The 16,417-nt window shown below is 51.6% G+C and overlaps 1 protein-coding gene across 8 annotated transcripts in view; it reads left to right on the forward strand.

Moving 5' to 3' along the window:
- Window positions 1-16,417, forward strand: part of FRMD4A (FERM domain containing 4A) — a 571,779-nt gene that overhangs the window by 543,745 nt on the left and 11,617 nt on the right. For 7 of the 8 annotated variants that reach the window (XR_009246201.1, XR_009246200.1, XR_009246202.1 and 4 more), the window contains 6 exons: window positions 3,405-3,527; window positions 6,138-6,366; window positions 8,738-8,794; window positions 11,868-12,105; window positions 12,913-13,080; window positions 14,087-14,967. Coding sequence is in view for 5 of the 8 variants with exons in the window: in XM_012931059.2 (XP_012786513.2) it covers window positions 3,405-3,527; window positions 6,138-6,366; window positions 8,738-8,794; window positions 11,868-12,105; window positions 12,913-13,080; window positions 14,087-14,967 (1,696 nt within the window). In the remaining 3 variants the exon portion in view is untranslated. The remainder of the gene's footprint in view (window positions 1-3,404; window positions 3,528-6,137; window positions 6,367-8,737; window positions 8,795-11,867; window positions 12,106-12,912; window positions 13,081-14,086; window positions 14,968-16,417) is intronic. The other variant, XM_058669458.1, reaches the window with a different exon arrangement.

Raw genomic sequence — 16,417 nt, forward strand, 5'->3', positions numbered from 1 at the left:
ACTGGAGGCCAAATGGCCAGTCCCTTGCACACCACAGCTGATGAAGCATGTCCTTGTGTGCTAATACCTCATGGACTATAAAGGCTTGCCAACGTCTTGGGCCTTTGTGCCTGAATTCAGTGCCATCTTGGGGTGCTTTCAGAGTATTCCAAATGTGTCTCTGGATATCGTGTTGGGAAACATTATTGGCAGTTAACAAGTACTGCGGGATTCACTTGAGATAGTCCCTTTAAGCCAATGATCTCGTATTTCTTACTTCTTTTATTATTTTTAATTTTTTTTTTCAATTGAAAGAGTTACTGAGGAGAGAGAATCTTCCAAATGGCCACAACAGGCAGGGCTGAGCCAACACAGGAGGCAGGAGCTTCATCCAGATCTCCCACATAGGTGCAGGAACCCAGACCCTTGGGACCATCTTCACTGCATTTTCACAGTGCATTTTCAGGGAGCTGAACAGTCAGGATGTGAACAGCCCATAGGAGATGCCAGCTTTACAGGCAGTGGCTTAACTTAATCTGCCACAGTGCCACCGCTCCCTACCCCCACCATATTTTTATTTAATGGAACCCCAGCCTGATGCCTTAAGGTCTTATGAAAGCACTGCTTCCTGGAGCCTGAGTACATGATAGTCTCCGTTTTCACCAGGAGGAGGCTGCTACTCACTCTATGCAAATGCCTTTCCACTTATCCCACCATTCTTTGGAGACTTGGTCTTTAAATGTGACATGCATTGCTACGCCTGATGTGTATACACACCCGTGTGCCTATGTCTGTACATGGGTACAAAAGCAGAAGGGACATACCACACAGCACCACAAAGAGCTCTATCAGGGAGCAGCTCCGACTGGAAGCATAAAGAGGGTTTCAAATGAGGTCACATAGACCCAGTCCCCTCCCCCAGAGTGAGATCCTGTTACATTTCTTCGGTTTGGCTTAATTACGGTCTGGATTGATTTAAACCGGAGCCTGCTCAAAGCAGAACACATTAGCACAAATCCATTGCAAATCTTAGGAAAGCAGTTACCCTAGCATGTGGTGCAGTTAACATTAGCAGAATGTTTGTAAAGAATAGACCTGAAGGATTGAAAACACTGTGGATTTGCGTGCCTGCTTTTAATAATTTGTAAGGCCTAGTTTTCTTTTTCATAAAGAAAATGTCCCTAAACCCAGCAGGGCGCCAACAATGGAAAATGGGAGAAACATGTCAGGGCAAAGTTAGTGCGAGTTTTTTTAAAAAAAATCTCACCATCTCTCTGAAAAACAAAGCAAAAAAGACAAAACAAAGCTCCCACGTTCTCTAATGTTGATGCAGAATCATGGCTGGCTGGCGCGGAAGAAAGAAGCCATCAGGAAGTGGGCTGCTGGGCTGCAGCCTGTGCTTGCTTATTCTCCTGGGTCTCTCCTGCCTGGTCCCCATTCACCTGGCATGGGGGCGCAGGGCCTGGGGGCAGCTGTGTGGTCCCTGCAGAGCAGGGCAGCCAGTGACGGCACAGGGAGCCTGGGGCAGAAGAGAAAGAAAGGCGCTATAGCTCCAAGCTTAACGGCTGCTCTACCAAGTGGCTCCAGTTAGAGAAGTCAGGTTAAAAACCTGCACCATCAAGACCTTGACTCAGATACCTCCAAGCTGACTGGGAAACATCAGTCGCCTCATTCTATTGACCTGTCTTAAAACCACAAACAGTTGAGAGTCACAAGTCCATGACAACGGTAACTTTTCTTGATTTTCTAAGTTTTGAGATTGAAAAAAAAACCCCTAACAATGTAAAACTCTATTATTTATAGACAGACTTTTGGGGAAGATGGTAAAAAAGGAAGTTGAAGAGTAAACACATTAGTACTTGGGAGCCACTTAAGCCACGGTATAAGCAGAATGGGAGAAAACAGGAAAGATGGTTATAAGATGGTTCATGTGCAGTAGGGGGCCACTGTGTCATGAAATGCTAGCACTGAGGGACAGACACTCCAAGGGGTCATTTCCCATGGCTATCTGAAAGAGTGGGCATTTGCATATGCACACACCCTACACACATGTGCACGCACACATACAGACACTGGCACATTCAGCTCCCAGCAGTCTGAAGGGGGCCAGAAGGAAGGACCCTGCCAATTAGCACTGGAGGATTGGGCTGCTCCAAACAAAAGCTTTTTATGTTCCTGCTGGATGTTCCCAGGAGAGACTTCTGAGCTCTTATTGGAGCAGCCCTGTGGGTCTTTGTGCAGCCTCTGGGCCTTGATTTGGAGGTAGCAAGCCAGAGCTGGGCTTCGCCTGGCTGTACCCCCATGGACTTTGGAGAGACAAACTTTTTCCCATTTAGAAGGGACTTGCGGTTAATGCCTGTCTTCTACTTCCTGGGGTCATTTGCTGACTCAGATTTGATCTTTACGCCTAATTCTAATCCTGTCAAGCCTCAGATCTTCCTTCTGCCTTTGCCCAGGGTCACTGTTGGCTGAATTCTGTCCTCCACACAACAGGCACATCTCTATACCCTCAAATACACACAGTAGTAATCTGTCAACCCTGTGCATTATGTTTGGTTTCTACTGAAACACTTATCTTTATACAGTTTAGTGCCCAGCCTGTTCCTTGATTGTCTCACTAGAGTGGCATAATTATTACTCATATTCAGAGAGGAGACAGAGAAGTAGAGAGAACTACTGTGTGCCGGATCACTGCCCAAATGCCCACAGTGACTCAGACTGGCTACAGCCAGGTGTTGCCAGGAGCTGGGAACCCAGTGCAGCTGGGAAACATGTGGCTATAGGGAATCCAACTCTTTGACCCATCACCACTGCCTCCCATTGGGCTGCATTAGCAGGAAGCTGGGATCTGGAGTGGAGCTGGGACTCCAGTGCAGACACTCCAATTCCTGGGCATCCTGAGGGAGAGAATTCTCACTAGGTCCCATGCCCACACTCCCACAGTCAGTTTTAAAGTTAGGCAACCATGCACTTTTCTGGGATTTGCCATCTAGAGAACACTCCACTTACGGAAACTCACTTGAAAGAAAAGTCGAGCTTCAACATTGGAGAGGGCATTAACGCAGTGGGAAGAACACACGGCTTAGAACAGAACTCCTGAAAGAGGCTGGTTTTACTCGCCCCCCCCCCCCCCGCACACAGAGTGAGCACACAGAAACACTGACTAGCTTAGCCAGGAAATGAACTTCAAATGTGAAGATGGCAACTTTATAGACTTGACAGTGACTTTGGAAAACTCTTTTTTGGAGAACATCAGCTGGAAAAGGATCGTTCTCATTCTTTCTGGAAAAATGAATTTTTCATTTCATGAGCATAGCCTGTTGCTCCCTGCTGATGTTTCTCATCTGCAGTGAAGTGCACACACATGTCCTAGAAGGCTCTGCTGTGCCTTATGACTTACAGTGAATGCTGTTTCACTTGTGCAGGAGCTCACGGGGAAGCTGCCAGTTGAATACCCCCTGGACCCTGGGGAGGAGCCCCCCGTCGTCCGGCGACGAATAGGAACTGCCTTCAAGTTGGATGAGCAGAAGATCCTGCCCAAGGGAGAGGTATGGCCTTCCTGCTAATGCTGATTTTTTTGTTCCCATTCATTGGGCACTGTTGTTCTGCAATGATTTCTTCATTTCGACTTAATGCCTGTATCACTCCTTGATCTTTGCTTGCCTGTGCTGGTTGGCGGATCAGTCTGTGGTTCCTCCTGGTAGGACTGGGTAGCCTGCATTAGTTTTCAGATTTTTGCTGAAGTTATTTAACAGTGGGCCTAGCACAAATGGCTACGTCAGAGAACAGTCCAGTAGCATGCCTGTTTGTGTTTTTGAAGGCCCTCAACACTTTGCTATTCAGGGTCACACCTAATGGCTGATGTTTGGTTGAAAACAGCTAAAGAGGGAGCAAAACTCAGGCTCTGTCAACAGGTAGGGAAGGTGCCACTATCTGGGGAAAGCTGAGCAATTTTGTCCCTTTGGATCCAACAGTGGTGAGGGTTGCAATTGGAGAGATGGGAGAGAAAAACTAGAAAACCTACACCAAACCTGAGTTCATGGCTGGATAATCAGAAACCAGCCTCAGAGCAATAGAAATGAAAGATCAGGTATCCCTGCAGTCTTCAATCACATCCAAGAAGCATCTTCCCAGATTTATTCTAAATCAAGTTACTAATCAACATGTTGTGGAACACAAAGATCAGGACCCAAAGCTGATGTGTGTTTTAGAACAAAGTCTTACAACAGACTGGGCGACACTAACATTCTCATATGTATGCTGGCTTTAGAGGCTGGGGTGAGGGGGATTCAGCAGGGTCCCAAGTGCCCCAAGGAAGTCCTGAGGACTCCCCAGGACACTCATGGACATACCAGAGTGCCTCATCCAGAACGGAAGCCCCACTTGGAGTTTTGCTGTCTTAGACAATGAAGTTCATGGTCAGGGTTAAATGAGCTAGTGTGGGATAAGCACTGAATTTGGTACTTGGCACCTGCCTAGTGCTCACCAAGTATTAGATCCTTGGAGGATGATGAGGGGTTGCAGCAGCTGCAGGTGGGAACTAGAGAGGATGGGAATGAGGACATAGTCAGATTTCCCAAACCCAGCTGGTCATCAGAACTGCTCAGTGAACTTCAAGCTGTTGCTCTGTTGCTGGGCAGATGCCTGGCATTCCACTTGAAAAAGTATCCCCACTGTTATCAAATATCCATCCTCCATTTATACTGGTCTCACCACAGCCCCACTACATTTTTGCACACCCCTCAACACAGGATGTCTTCAGCACCCAAAGAGGGGTGAGTATTCATGACCCCGCTCTCTACTTGCACATCATATTTTCCCAGCAAAAACAATGGTCCAGGAGGGGGTGGAATCCCACAGAGCTACTCTGGGAGGGAGGCAATCAGCTTTGCTTCTGTTGCAGCTCTTCTCCCTGGGCATGCCCTGTGCTTCCCTGTGTGTGCCACAGGCGGCCATCTGCACAGGCAGGGTGTTCAGCATCGTGCTTATTGTAGGTTGAGCAGCCAGGGTTTATCCAGGCTCCCCCACAGGACTCAAGGTCATTGTCTTAAGCCTGGGCTACCCAAACATCCCAATTCACAGAGCAGTCTTTGTCCCTAAGTGATGCCTGCTTCAAGACCTTGGATAGGAGGCTACCGGCAATATTCTCCTTACAGAGAGAGAAAACGCAGCCCACATTTGAAGGATTTGGAAGGAGCTTATCTCCTAAACAGCTGCATTTAACCTTCACCTTGTCCTTTCACTCCAGCTCCTTGACTCCCTTCAGATTAAAGTGCTCAAAAATAAATGAAATTGGGCCAAGAAATAGTGTCCTTCATGAAAGCATCCAGCCTGGTGCATTGTGCCGAGAGGCAGAAGGAGGTCTTGGTCTATGAAACAGAGAGATCTGCTGACTGCAGCAGACAGAGGATCGGCTCCCACTTGGTTGGGTCAGTTAGGTGACTGGGAAGTGCCCAGCGAAGCTGCATGGTCTCTACCGGCCGTGTTTGTCCAGGAGCTCCTCAGGTCCGACCTCCCCTCCAGGCTCCCCGGTGAGACCAGCAAGATGCTAGGTCACCCACCATTCAAAAGCTTCGCCTTGTGCTAACTACAGCTGGCTTTGACCAGAGGGGTCTCAATAGGGAAGAGAAAGGAGAGAAATGGACTGGGGCAGGGGGATACTCTGCATTCACCCCCAAACCTCCTGGACGCAGGCTTGAGCTACCTCTCCCTGACCCCTCAGCAGCCAGCGTGCCCACACGTGCTGCCGAGGACATAGAGAGGTTGGTAGCAAACACGTTGGCCAGCCACAGTCTAACTTCTCCCTGGCCCAGAACTCTGAGGGGAACCAAAGGAAGGTATAGAGGCAGGAGGGATTTGCCCAGGAAATAGGCCAAGGAAAGCGGCTGGGGGGAGCCAGCTGCCCCCCAGCACCCACCCCTGGTTCGGGGGCAGGAACAGGCAAGTGTGAGGCCAACCACAGCTCACACATACGCATCTGGGTGTGGCAGCCGGCAGAGGCTTAAGCACTGGAGCCTCCCTGCAGTCATGCAAGGCAGTCACTGACAGCTTCCTGATTGAAGTTGTGCTCCCATTAGGGCAAGGCTGTGGGGTGAGGACAGGGGCTCCCGCTCAGCATCCCCGGCAAGTGTCCAGCCATGCCTCTCTCCTGCCCACAGGAAGCAGAGCTGGAACGCCTGGAACGTGAGTTTGCCATTCAGTCCCAGATTACTGAGGCTGCCCGCCGCCTCGCTAGTGATCCCAACGTCAGCAAGAAGTTGAAGAAACAGAGGAAAACCTCGTACTTGAACGCACTGAAGAAGCTGCAGGAGATTGAAAATGCCATCAATGAGAACCGCATCAAGTCGGGCAAGAAACCCACGCAGAGGGCTTCACTCATCATAGACGGTCAGTGCTCACGGGCTGCCTTGCCCACACCCGCACCCAGACATCAGGGAAGCGGATGTCCCTCTCCCCGCAACCTGTCCCAATCCTGCACAGCCTAAGCAGCTGCAGAACCACCCTGGCCTTAATTTGTCCATGAGATGACTCCAGTCAGGTCTGATAAATAAAAGCAGTGGTCCTGTGCAACGAGATCCATCAGTGGAAGCAGTGGTAGAGAAAAGGATGTTGCTGCACACCTGGGAGAATCTGCTGCCATGGGCTCATAGTCTTCTCAGCCTATCCCAGGAGCTGTGCTGACCACACAGGCCACATCCAGCCCAGAGCTAGCCCAGCCCCTGCCATCCCAAGGCACCTGGCCATCTGTCCCCAAATCTGGAGAGCAAGCTGGTGGGTGATGGGAGCAGGGCCTCCTACAGGTCACCACCCTGTGACAACCCTGTGTCCTTCTGCAGCTTCCTGTGTCTCCTGGGCCCTCCCATCCCCAGACCTGCAGCTCAGGCAGACTGGTCTGTCTGGCTCTGATCAGTTAGGGCCTCAAGCTTTGGTCAGGGGTTAGGAGTTTGGGTGACTGGATTTGTAAACTGTAGAAGGAAATACCAGAAAGTCTACCAACAAGCATCAAGTCTCTGAGGCTGTTGGAATCCTTTTAATCTAGGCCAGCCAGGGCTTGAAAAATCAATGCCAAGGCTCTTTTCACAGGGTCCCACTCATGTATAAAATACTTTTGGCTTGAGGAAGGCAGCAAGCAGAGTAGAAGTGATTCGGATCTCGGAGCACAGAGTTCCTGTGTGGGCAGTGGCACTGATGGGTGCTGGGGATGGCTGCACGGCAGTGTGAATGCCCTCGGTTCTACTAGACTGCATGCTGGAGCATGGCTAAGATGGAAGATCTGATATACCACAGTCAGAAAGAACTCCAGGGAGGCAGCGGCATATTGGAGATTCCAGAAGATGCCAGTCAAGGTCCTCAGTCCTATTGTTCGCAGCCCATCAAGCAATAGGAACAAAGTGAAGTCCTAGTTTCAAAGGGAGAGAAAAAGACCATTAAAAAAAAATCCGTTTTCTTGAGGAAACTGGAAATACCAGTGTTTTCCTATCACACCCTGTGGTCCTTGGTCAAGAGCTCGTAACTTCCCCACCACTTCCTATCTGCGCTATAGCCAGCCAGTCCCTCTGTCTTACACTCTAATTGAGACCTCCTTCTGCCCCTCTGGAGGCACTGGGGGTTGGGGGTCACAGCTCAGCAGGGTAGACAGACCAGGGAAGGGCATCACACATGTGACATGTCTCTGGTTGGCTACGAGGAGGTTCCTGGCTCCAGTGAGAACTGTTGGGACTACTGACAGAATCCATTTTAAATTGTTATCTGCACCAAATTATTCTGGCCAAGCCTACAGCTGGCAAATACATGGTTAGCTCTCCAGAGCCATAGGATGTGTGTATATGGATTCAACCAACTTCGGATGAAAAATGTTCAGGAAAAAACTATCTGCTCTCAACATGTACAAAACATCTGTGGACACAGCAGTTATGTAGTATTGGGCATTACAAATAATCTCGGGATGATTTAAAAGGGACTTGATCATACCTGGAGTTGAGTTATACCTGGGGAAGCAAACCGCCAGGGACATGAGGCACTTTTTCTCTTTGGCACCTTATTGAAATGATGTGTGCATTGCAAGAGCTCACCTGAATTTGTTTTTTTTAATTTCAAGAGCTAAAACACCAAAACAGGAAGATGTGGGACCTTTGGTACTTGAGCAGACAGGCGGAGCCAGTGGAGAAACGTGCTTTAGCCTCCCCACTGGTTAAAGGGAGGGTTACTTTACTGTTTCACTCTGGGTGTGTCCTCCTGGTGAATTGAATAGCCCCTATAAAAATAGGCTTCAGAGAGACGGAGTCTGTATTTAGCATCCTTGTTTGCTCTACTAATGACTTAAGAAGTTTATTGAGAAGCCATTTAATATTGCCATAACAGCAAAGCGAAGTTCCCTACCCTAGTTATGCAGTTATGGAATAACCAGCAGCCCATGTCCTGTGGCTTAGTTGGTACATGCCCCAAGTCTCCGGGTGTGACAGTGGCATGACTTAAGCAACCTCAGTACTGAACTGCAGCTGCTTGGCATTCCAGTCTCTTGTGAATGGGCCCAAATACACACCATCAGGGGTCTTTGCCATGCCAGGGTGGGGCAGGGAACTAATGAGCCTCCACAAGGATTGTGAAAAGAAATGCCCGACAGCATTCTTACTGTGTGCAGGGAGCTCTTTCTGATGAGAAAGAGGAAGGCCTGGGGATGGTGACTTCAGTGTTGTTGCAGACAAAGCGTTGTTGAAGGAGCATGTTGAACTCACAGACCTGCTCTTTGCCTTCCCAGATGGAAACATTGCCAGCGAAGACAGCTCGCTCTCCGATGCCCTTGTTCTGGAGGACGGTAGGTTAGCCCCTTGCTGGCTGGAAGTCTGGGGGCAGCTGTGCCAGGCCAAGGTGGCAGCTGCAGATGCCCTTGCTTCCCAACACCCACCCATTTGGTTGGGAGTGGAGGGTAGCCACAGAAACACAATGACTGGAATTTCAGCATCTACCTTGGCCCAGGAGTAAGATTTAAAGTGGCAACTCAGTGAGTAGTGCTTTGCTTTTTTAGAAGCCAAATGTACATTTTTAATGAGACAGGGAACCTTAACACTATATGTAGTTTCCTTTTGAAAGCACTCATAAGACCTGGATGAAGCAGTAATGAAAATGAAAGGCACCTGCTCAGGGGCTGGCATCATGGCACCAGAAGTTGAGCTGCTGTGCAGGCATCGCCCCTTACATGTGCGTGTTTGGGTCCTGGCAGCTCCATTTCCAATCCCAGTCCCCTGCTAATGCACATGGAAAAGCAGCAGAGAATGACCCAAGTACTTGGGCTCCTGCTACCCACTTGAAAAGACCCCAATGGAGTTTCAGGCTGCTTGTTTTGGCTTGGCCCAGTCCCAGCCATTGTGATCATCTGGAGAGTGAACCAGCAGGTGGAAAATAGCCCTCTCGCTCTTGTACTGTCCCCCCCACCTTTTTAATTCTGCCTTTCAAAGGAAAGAATCAATCTTTAAAAAACACACACCTTGAGCTTAGGCCTTGACAGTTCTTTATATGCCACTGAACTCTTTTAAAACAAAAATTATTAGAGAGGGAAGGACTTCTCATCCACTGGTTTGCTCCCCAGATGGCCACTGTAGCCAGGACTGGTCCAGGCCCAAACCCAGAGTTCCAAAGTTCATCCAGGTCTCTCATGTGGGTGAGGATCTTGCACTGTTTTCCCAGACACATAAGCAGGGAGGTGGTTCAGAAACAGAGTTAGATGGAAGGCAGAAAGCTGCCATGGGATGCCGGCACTGCAGGCGGCAGCTTGGTCACTGTGCTGTAATACCAGCCCTTCCGATTGAATTCTGGCCGTTCCCAGGCTGTTTTCTCAGGTAATTCTTAGCACCCCAGCTTCCCAAATCACCACCCTCCCAACCGTCTACCAAGGAGAGGCAGGAAACCCCAAACCCAGAACCATCTCTGGGAGACTTCCTGTGGATGTTAACCCAGATTGCTGGGAGACGAGAGCATTAGTTATGTGGAAATATGTTAAGTGGCAGGTTTTTTTTTTTTTTTTTTTTTTTTGCCCTTTAGAAACCTCAGGCTGGCAGTGCTAAGGGCCGAGGCTGACGGAAAACATAAAACGACTACCCGAGTCATTATAATAATGATAATTGCAATAATAATACTAATGATTGTTCTTGATGTGGGGAAAGTCTGGCAAGGTATTTACCCGGTTGCCCTGGCGCTTCCATTAGAAACCAGATTGTGATACTCTGATTGTCTGCTTTGCTGCTTGGGTGGGGAGTTTTGGTTATCAGACATACTGGCCCAGTCTTTCCAGGAGCTGGAATGAGAATAATTTAGCCAAGAGGCTAAATTGTAGAGGAGATGCCAGAGCACCAGCCAGTTTGGAGAGCTCCCATGTGATTAGTCTTTTGCCCACATTCTAGCACCTTGGACCTAAGGGGTGTATGGCTTCCCCTCTGGAGCCCTCAATCCCACTGCAGCCTCCCTTGTCCTAAGGTTGCTACCTTGGTGCATCTGCAGAGAAGGAACTTCCAGAAGCAGAGCAGCTAACTGGCTCAAGGTTGGGGCTGTGATGAAAAGCTAGGGCTGTAGGGCCAAGCAGAAGTGTGTCAGGGAGTCTGAGGTTTATTTTTGTGTCTCTCCCAACCCGTTCCCCCAGCGAGTCATTTTTTTTTTCCCTCTCAGTACCACCTGTCCTGGCCCCTCCTCCCTCCCATGCACCCTCCAGGGACGCTCTGTGCCTGGAACCTTGCCGGTGGCAGGTTCTAACACCTCCGTGCTTCAGAAGCTGCACAGTGTTCCTTCCCCACCAGCCCAGCCCCCTTCGCTGGGTCCCTCATGGTGCGAGCAGAGGCTGGGAGTAGATGGATGATCAGCTGATGTGCCATCCCTCTCTCCCAGCTGCTGCACCTGCTGCTCACCCAACCCCTGCATCCATGTGAGGCTGTCCTTTCTTTTCTCTCCCACTGAGTGCCACTGGACCAGATTTTGCTGCTTCCCAGAGTCTGCATTAGCAGGAAGCTAGAGTTGGAAATGAAGCCAGGACTCAAACCCAAGCAATCCAGTACAGCACGCAGTGTCCCAAGTGGTATCTTTTTTTTTAATAAAGATTTATTTATTTTTATTACAAAGTCAGATATACAGAGAGGAGAGACAGAGAAGATCTTCCATTCCCCCCGAGTGAGTCAGCTCCCCAAGTGAGCCGCAATGGCTGGGCCGGGTGTCGCCGGGTCGCCACGTGGGGAGGCAGGGTCGAACCTCCTCGCGGGGGCTGCCCACGTGGTGCTGGGGTCCCCAAAGCTTGGGGCTGGTCCTTGACTGCTTTCCCAGGCCACAAGCAGGGAGCTGGATGGGAAGTGGAGCTGCCGGGATTAGAACCCTGCGCGTCCAAGGCGAGGACTTCAGCCACTAGGCCACGGCACCGGGCCCCCCCAAGTGGTATCTTAACCACTTTACCAAAGGCATGCTGCTGTACCATTCTATATCAGGGGCTCGAGCATCCACAGTTGGGTATCTTCAGTGTCAGGGGAGGGGAGGGAATGGACTATGTCCTGGAGTCAGTCCTCCATGTGTACCGAAAGATGCCTGTATATAATACTGTGGTTCATCGCTTTCCCAAAGATTTCTTAACACAATTATGTGTTAAGAACTTATAAAAAGAGAATACAAATGACACTGACAAAAAGCAGAGAGTAGAACACCAGATGCAGTAGTGAGTAATCACACCTGGTGGCTACACACTCATTTTTCCTCCAACAGGTGTTCACTAAGCACCTGCCAGATAACTGCTCCTTGCAGCACAGGAGTCGGCCCCCGTGTGTCTGTCGGGGTGGGCTGGGGTCTGTCCCATCTGAGGTCCTGCAGAAAGGACCCAGCTTGTGCTCAGCTGCTGTCTTTGTCTTTTTTTGGGGCAGAAGATTCTCAGGTTACCAGCGCAATATCCCCTCTGCAGTCCCCTCACAAGGGACTGCCTCCTCGGCCACCATCGCACAACAGGCCTCCACCTCCCCAGTCTCTGGAGGGACTCAGGCAGATGCACTACCACCGCAATGACTATGACAAGTCACCCATAAAGCCCAAGATGTGGAGCGAGTCCTCTCTGGATGAGCCTTATGAGAAAGTGAAGAAACGCTCTTCTCACAGCCATTCCAGGTGAGGTGGGAGCTGAAGTGCAGATGCGAGAGTCAGAGGGCTGTCCTTAGGGTGTCCTTAGGGTGTCCTTTTCCTCCCTTCCCCAGGCTGCCTTTCCGCAGTGCTACGCTCATGGCGCCCTCTGGTGCCAACACTGTTGAGGTGCAGCTCTGTCATTCAAAGGGCAGCCGTGTTTTTGGCTCCAAGTCAAGGTGTTGGCAGATGGTTTTAAGGTTGTTAAATTCCACAGGAATTAATTAGGAAATGTTTGGGAACACCACTCCAAAATGGCAAGTGAGAATCCAGTCATAGGAATCCCGCAGTGGCTCAGAACCCCAAGCCACCAACTGGCAAAATTCTGAAGCCCAACAGCTATAGTCTGAGCTATCCATTAGCAGCTCATTACCTGGCTAATGCAGGGAGGGGTTGGGGAAGGCGTCTTGGTCCACTTCTGCACTCCTCAGCTTTTCTTATTTCCTTTCATGACACCCTATAGAGCCCTAAGAGAGCACTGACAGGTGAAGGTCTGTCTCTTGCAAATCAGAAGCTGTGTGGGCAGGGGCTTCACACATCAGCCACACTGCATGCTGCAGAGAAGGCTGACAAGGTCTCCACTTGACACTGCTGGGCTGGGAGGAGTCAGGGGCAAGGAATCCAGCAGCTGCTGCGGGGAAGGGGTTCAGAACCACAGTACTGATTGGAGAGGACAAAGGAGGGAGGGAGGGAGGCCAGCCTGGGCAAGCTCTGCCGAGCCGTGAGCCTGTCCACTCTGGGACAAAGGGGCTGTTGGGTCTGGCCACGAGCAGCATGGCTTCCTTGTTTCTGCAGTAGCCACAAGCGCTTCCCCAGCACAGGGAGCTGTGCTGAAGCGGGGGGCGGGAGCAGCTCCTTGCAGAACAGCCCTATCCGTGGCCTGCCTCACTGGAACTCCCAATCCAGCATGCCATCCACGCCAGACCTGCGGGTCCGGAGCCCCCACTACGTCCATTCCGCCAGGTGAGTTGGCCATGGGGCCACCCCAGATGGCGGGTGGGCTGGGGTCAGAGCCAAACCAGGGAGGCAGGTTATCTTTATGAGCACGGCTGATAAACCCCTGAGATGCCAGCAGCAGTCGTGGTGGTGTGGGGACGGGGATGGGGATGGTACATGCCAGGCTTTGCGGGCAGCTGCCGTGGAAGGCACTCTCCTGCTGGAAGTGGCGGCAGGCAAGGTGAGGCGAGTTAAGAACCAGGAGCACCTTACACTGCTGGAATGATCTTTAGTTAGACAGTCCTTATCGGACTTACTGCTGCCGAGGCCTAAATCTCCACTGGGTTTCCTTTATCATCCCCCAAGGTGCAAATTCTGAAGGGAACCCTGAAAACCATGTCTGGACAAGGTCCTAGAGGGCCGTGTGCTAGGGGCTTCTGGTTCCACCCCCGAGGGACAGACACGGGGAAGCCACATGTGGGGGCCCAGCATGGGGAGCTGCTGATGGCTACCCCGTGGGGTGGGCTTCTGGACCGTGATAGTAATGCGAAGTGTCCGCCTCACTCACACTCCTTAGCCGTGCACTTTAGAGTCTTCATAGAGAACAGAACTGTTGGTGTGGGTATCATGCTTGTATGTGGTTATGCCATGTGAAGAGCCACTGTTGGACTGTCTTATGACCTACAAAACATGCCATTTCATAGCGTTTAGCCCTGTACTAAATGACACTTCTCTGGGTCTCTCAATCTGTAGAATGATTTCCCACTTTTTTAAAAAAAAAAACAGACCTTCAGACACTAGCATGCAATTGTCAGTACCAACCCTTGTGTGAGTCCTAGCTTTAGGTCCACTAGTGTTAGGAGACAAAGCCCAGGGCCTAGTTCAGCCAGGGCCCCGCAGGTCCCGGGAGGACTCATACCTGAGCCTGCCTATTTCACACTTCCTGAAATCCTGCCAAGGGAGGGCTCCAGGGGCGTTTCCTCCACCCCCTGAGTAAGCCCCAGACCTACCCCGGGGCCGCGTCTCCCCGCAGGTCGGTGGACATCAGCCCCACGCGACTGCACAGCCTCGCCCTGCACTTTAGGCACCGGAGCTCCAGCTTGGAGTCCCAGGGCAAGCTCCTGGGCTCGGAGAATGACACGGGAAGCCCCGACTTCTACACCCCGCGGACTCGTAGCAGCAACGGCTCGGATCCCATGGACGACTGCTCGTCCTGCACCAGCCACTCGAGCTCGGAGCACTACTACCCAGCACAGATGAACGCCAACTATTCCACGCTGGCTGAGGACTCGCCGTCCAAGGCGCGCCAGCGGCAAAGGCAGCGGCGACGGGCGGCGGGCTCGCTGGGCGCCGCGGGCTCCGGCAGTCTCCCCAACCTGGCGGCGCGGGGTGGTGCGGGCGGCGCCGGCGGTGCGGGCGGCACGGGCGGGGTCTACCTGCACAGCCAGAGCCAACCCAGCTCGCAGTACCGCATCAAGGAGTACCCACTGTACATCGAGGGCAGTGCCACGCCCGTGGTGGTGCGCAGCCTGGAGAGCGACCAGGAGGGCCACTACAGCGTCAAGGCACAGTTCAAGACGTCCAACTCCTATACAGCTGGGGGCCTCTTTAAGGAGAGCTGGCGCGGTGGCGACGAGGGCGACGCGGGCCGCCTGACGCCATCGCGCTCGCAGATCCTGCGGACTCCGTCGCTGGGCCGCGAGGGTGCCCACGACAAGGGCCGCTCTGCTGTGTCGGACGAGCTGCGCCAATGGTACCAGCGCTGCAGCGCCTCGCACAAGGAGCACAGCCGCCTGTCGCACACCAGCTCCACCTCCTCAGACAGTGGCTCGCAGTACAGCACCTCATCCCAGAGCACCTTCGTGGCGCACAGCAGGGTCACCAGGATGCCTCAGATGTGCAAGGCCACTTCAGGTGAGAGGCGCGGAGGGGGCGGGGCCGGCCAACTGCTCCGTGGTTTCAAGGGCTGCCCGTCAGAGGTGCTGGGTGGGGAACTTTGCTGGCAGGTGGCACAGACTCAGCAGCTTCCTACCCTGCCTTCTAGAGCCTGTCTTGCACAGAAACCCCACACCTAACTCTAGGTGGCCTGGTGGCCAACTTGCTCCTGGCTGTGCTTCTTAGCACATCTACTTGGCACTTGCGCCTGATGGATGGCCTTAGCAATGTTTTTGCCCAGCCAGAAGTTTACTTCACCCCAGGGCAGGGGAGCATGGAGACCCCCCCCCCCCCACAGCTGAGCACAGCTGCAAGTTGAGGCTGGGCGCGGGTTTTGAAGCCACTGGCCTCAGTGAGGTGCTGGTGGTATGCATTTAACAGGGTGCCTGTATAGAGAAACTCTTAGGAGCCACAAAGTAATTGGTTTCTTTCAATACCCTGATGTTACACCTGAAATTTTCCATAGTTTAAGGTCTCCCTTGTATAGCTGAGACTTATTAACTTGTCTGGAAGACAGAGAATAAGATGCAGACAAAGATTCTAACCACTGATTCACTCCCCAAATGGCTGCAACAGCCAGAGTTGGGCTAGGCCAAACCAGCAGCTAGGAGCTTCATCCACATCTCCCACATGGATGGCTGCAGCATCCTAAGCACTTGGGCCATCCTCCACAGCTCTCCAGGTACATTAGCAAGAAGCCAGATTCAAAGTGCAGCAGCCTGGGCCCGGCATGGTAGCCTAGCAGCTAAAATCCTTGCCTTGTAAGTGCCGGAATCCCACATGGACGCCAGTTCTGATATTGGCGATCCAGCCTCCCATCCAGCTCCCTGCTTGTGGCCTGGATAGAGCAATGAAGGATGGTCCAAAGCCTTGGGAGCCTGCACCAGCATGGGAGACCTGGAAGAAGCTCCTGGCTCCTGGCTTCAGATCGGCACAGCTCCAGCCATTGTGGCCACTTGGTGGAGTAAACCAGCAGATGGAAGATCTTCCTTTCTGTAAATCTTAAAAAAAAAAAAAGCGGAGCAGCCAGGACTCAAACCAGTGACCATATGTAATGCCAGTGGCACAGATTATGAATTAATTCACTGTACCACAATACTGGTGCCTCCTTTATATTCTTAGACTGGAACACTCAGCAGTACTGGAGCAAGTCAGAAGTGGAAAAAACTGGATGCTTGCCCTTTACATTCTCTGCCCCCTCCCTGAGAAAAAGGCACAGTGTCTGGGACACTCACATGAGCATGGGCTGAGCAGTTATGCTGGGCGGTCTGGGCTCAGCACTAGCAGCCTTACATAGTCATTTGCAGACTTACCACTCACAGACAGCGAGGTGAGAAGGGTTTCTGCTGCCTGCTGACAACCAGAAAAGGAAATGAGGGCGGAATGGGTGTTGAAGGATAATAAAAACAATAGCATTCTAGTAAAAGGA

Source organism: Ochotona princeps, chromosome 10 (assembly GCF_030435755.1).
Source record: "Ochotona princeps isolate mOchPri1 chromosome 10, mOchPri1.hap1, whole genome shotgun sequence".
NCBI classification, from domain to species: Eukaryota; Metazoa; Chordata; class Mammalia; order Lagomorpha; family Ochotonidae; genus Ochotona; species Ochotona princeps.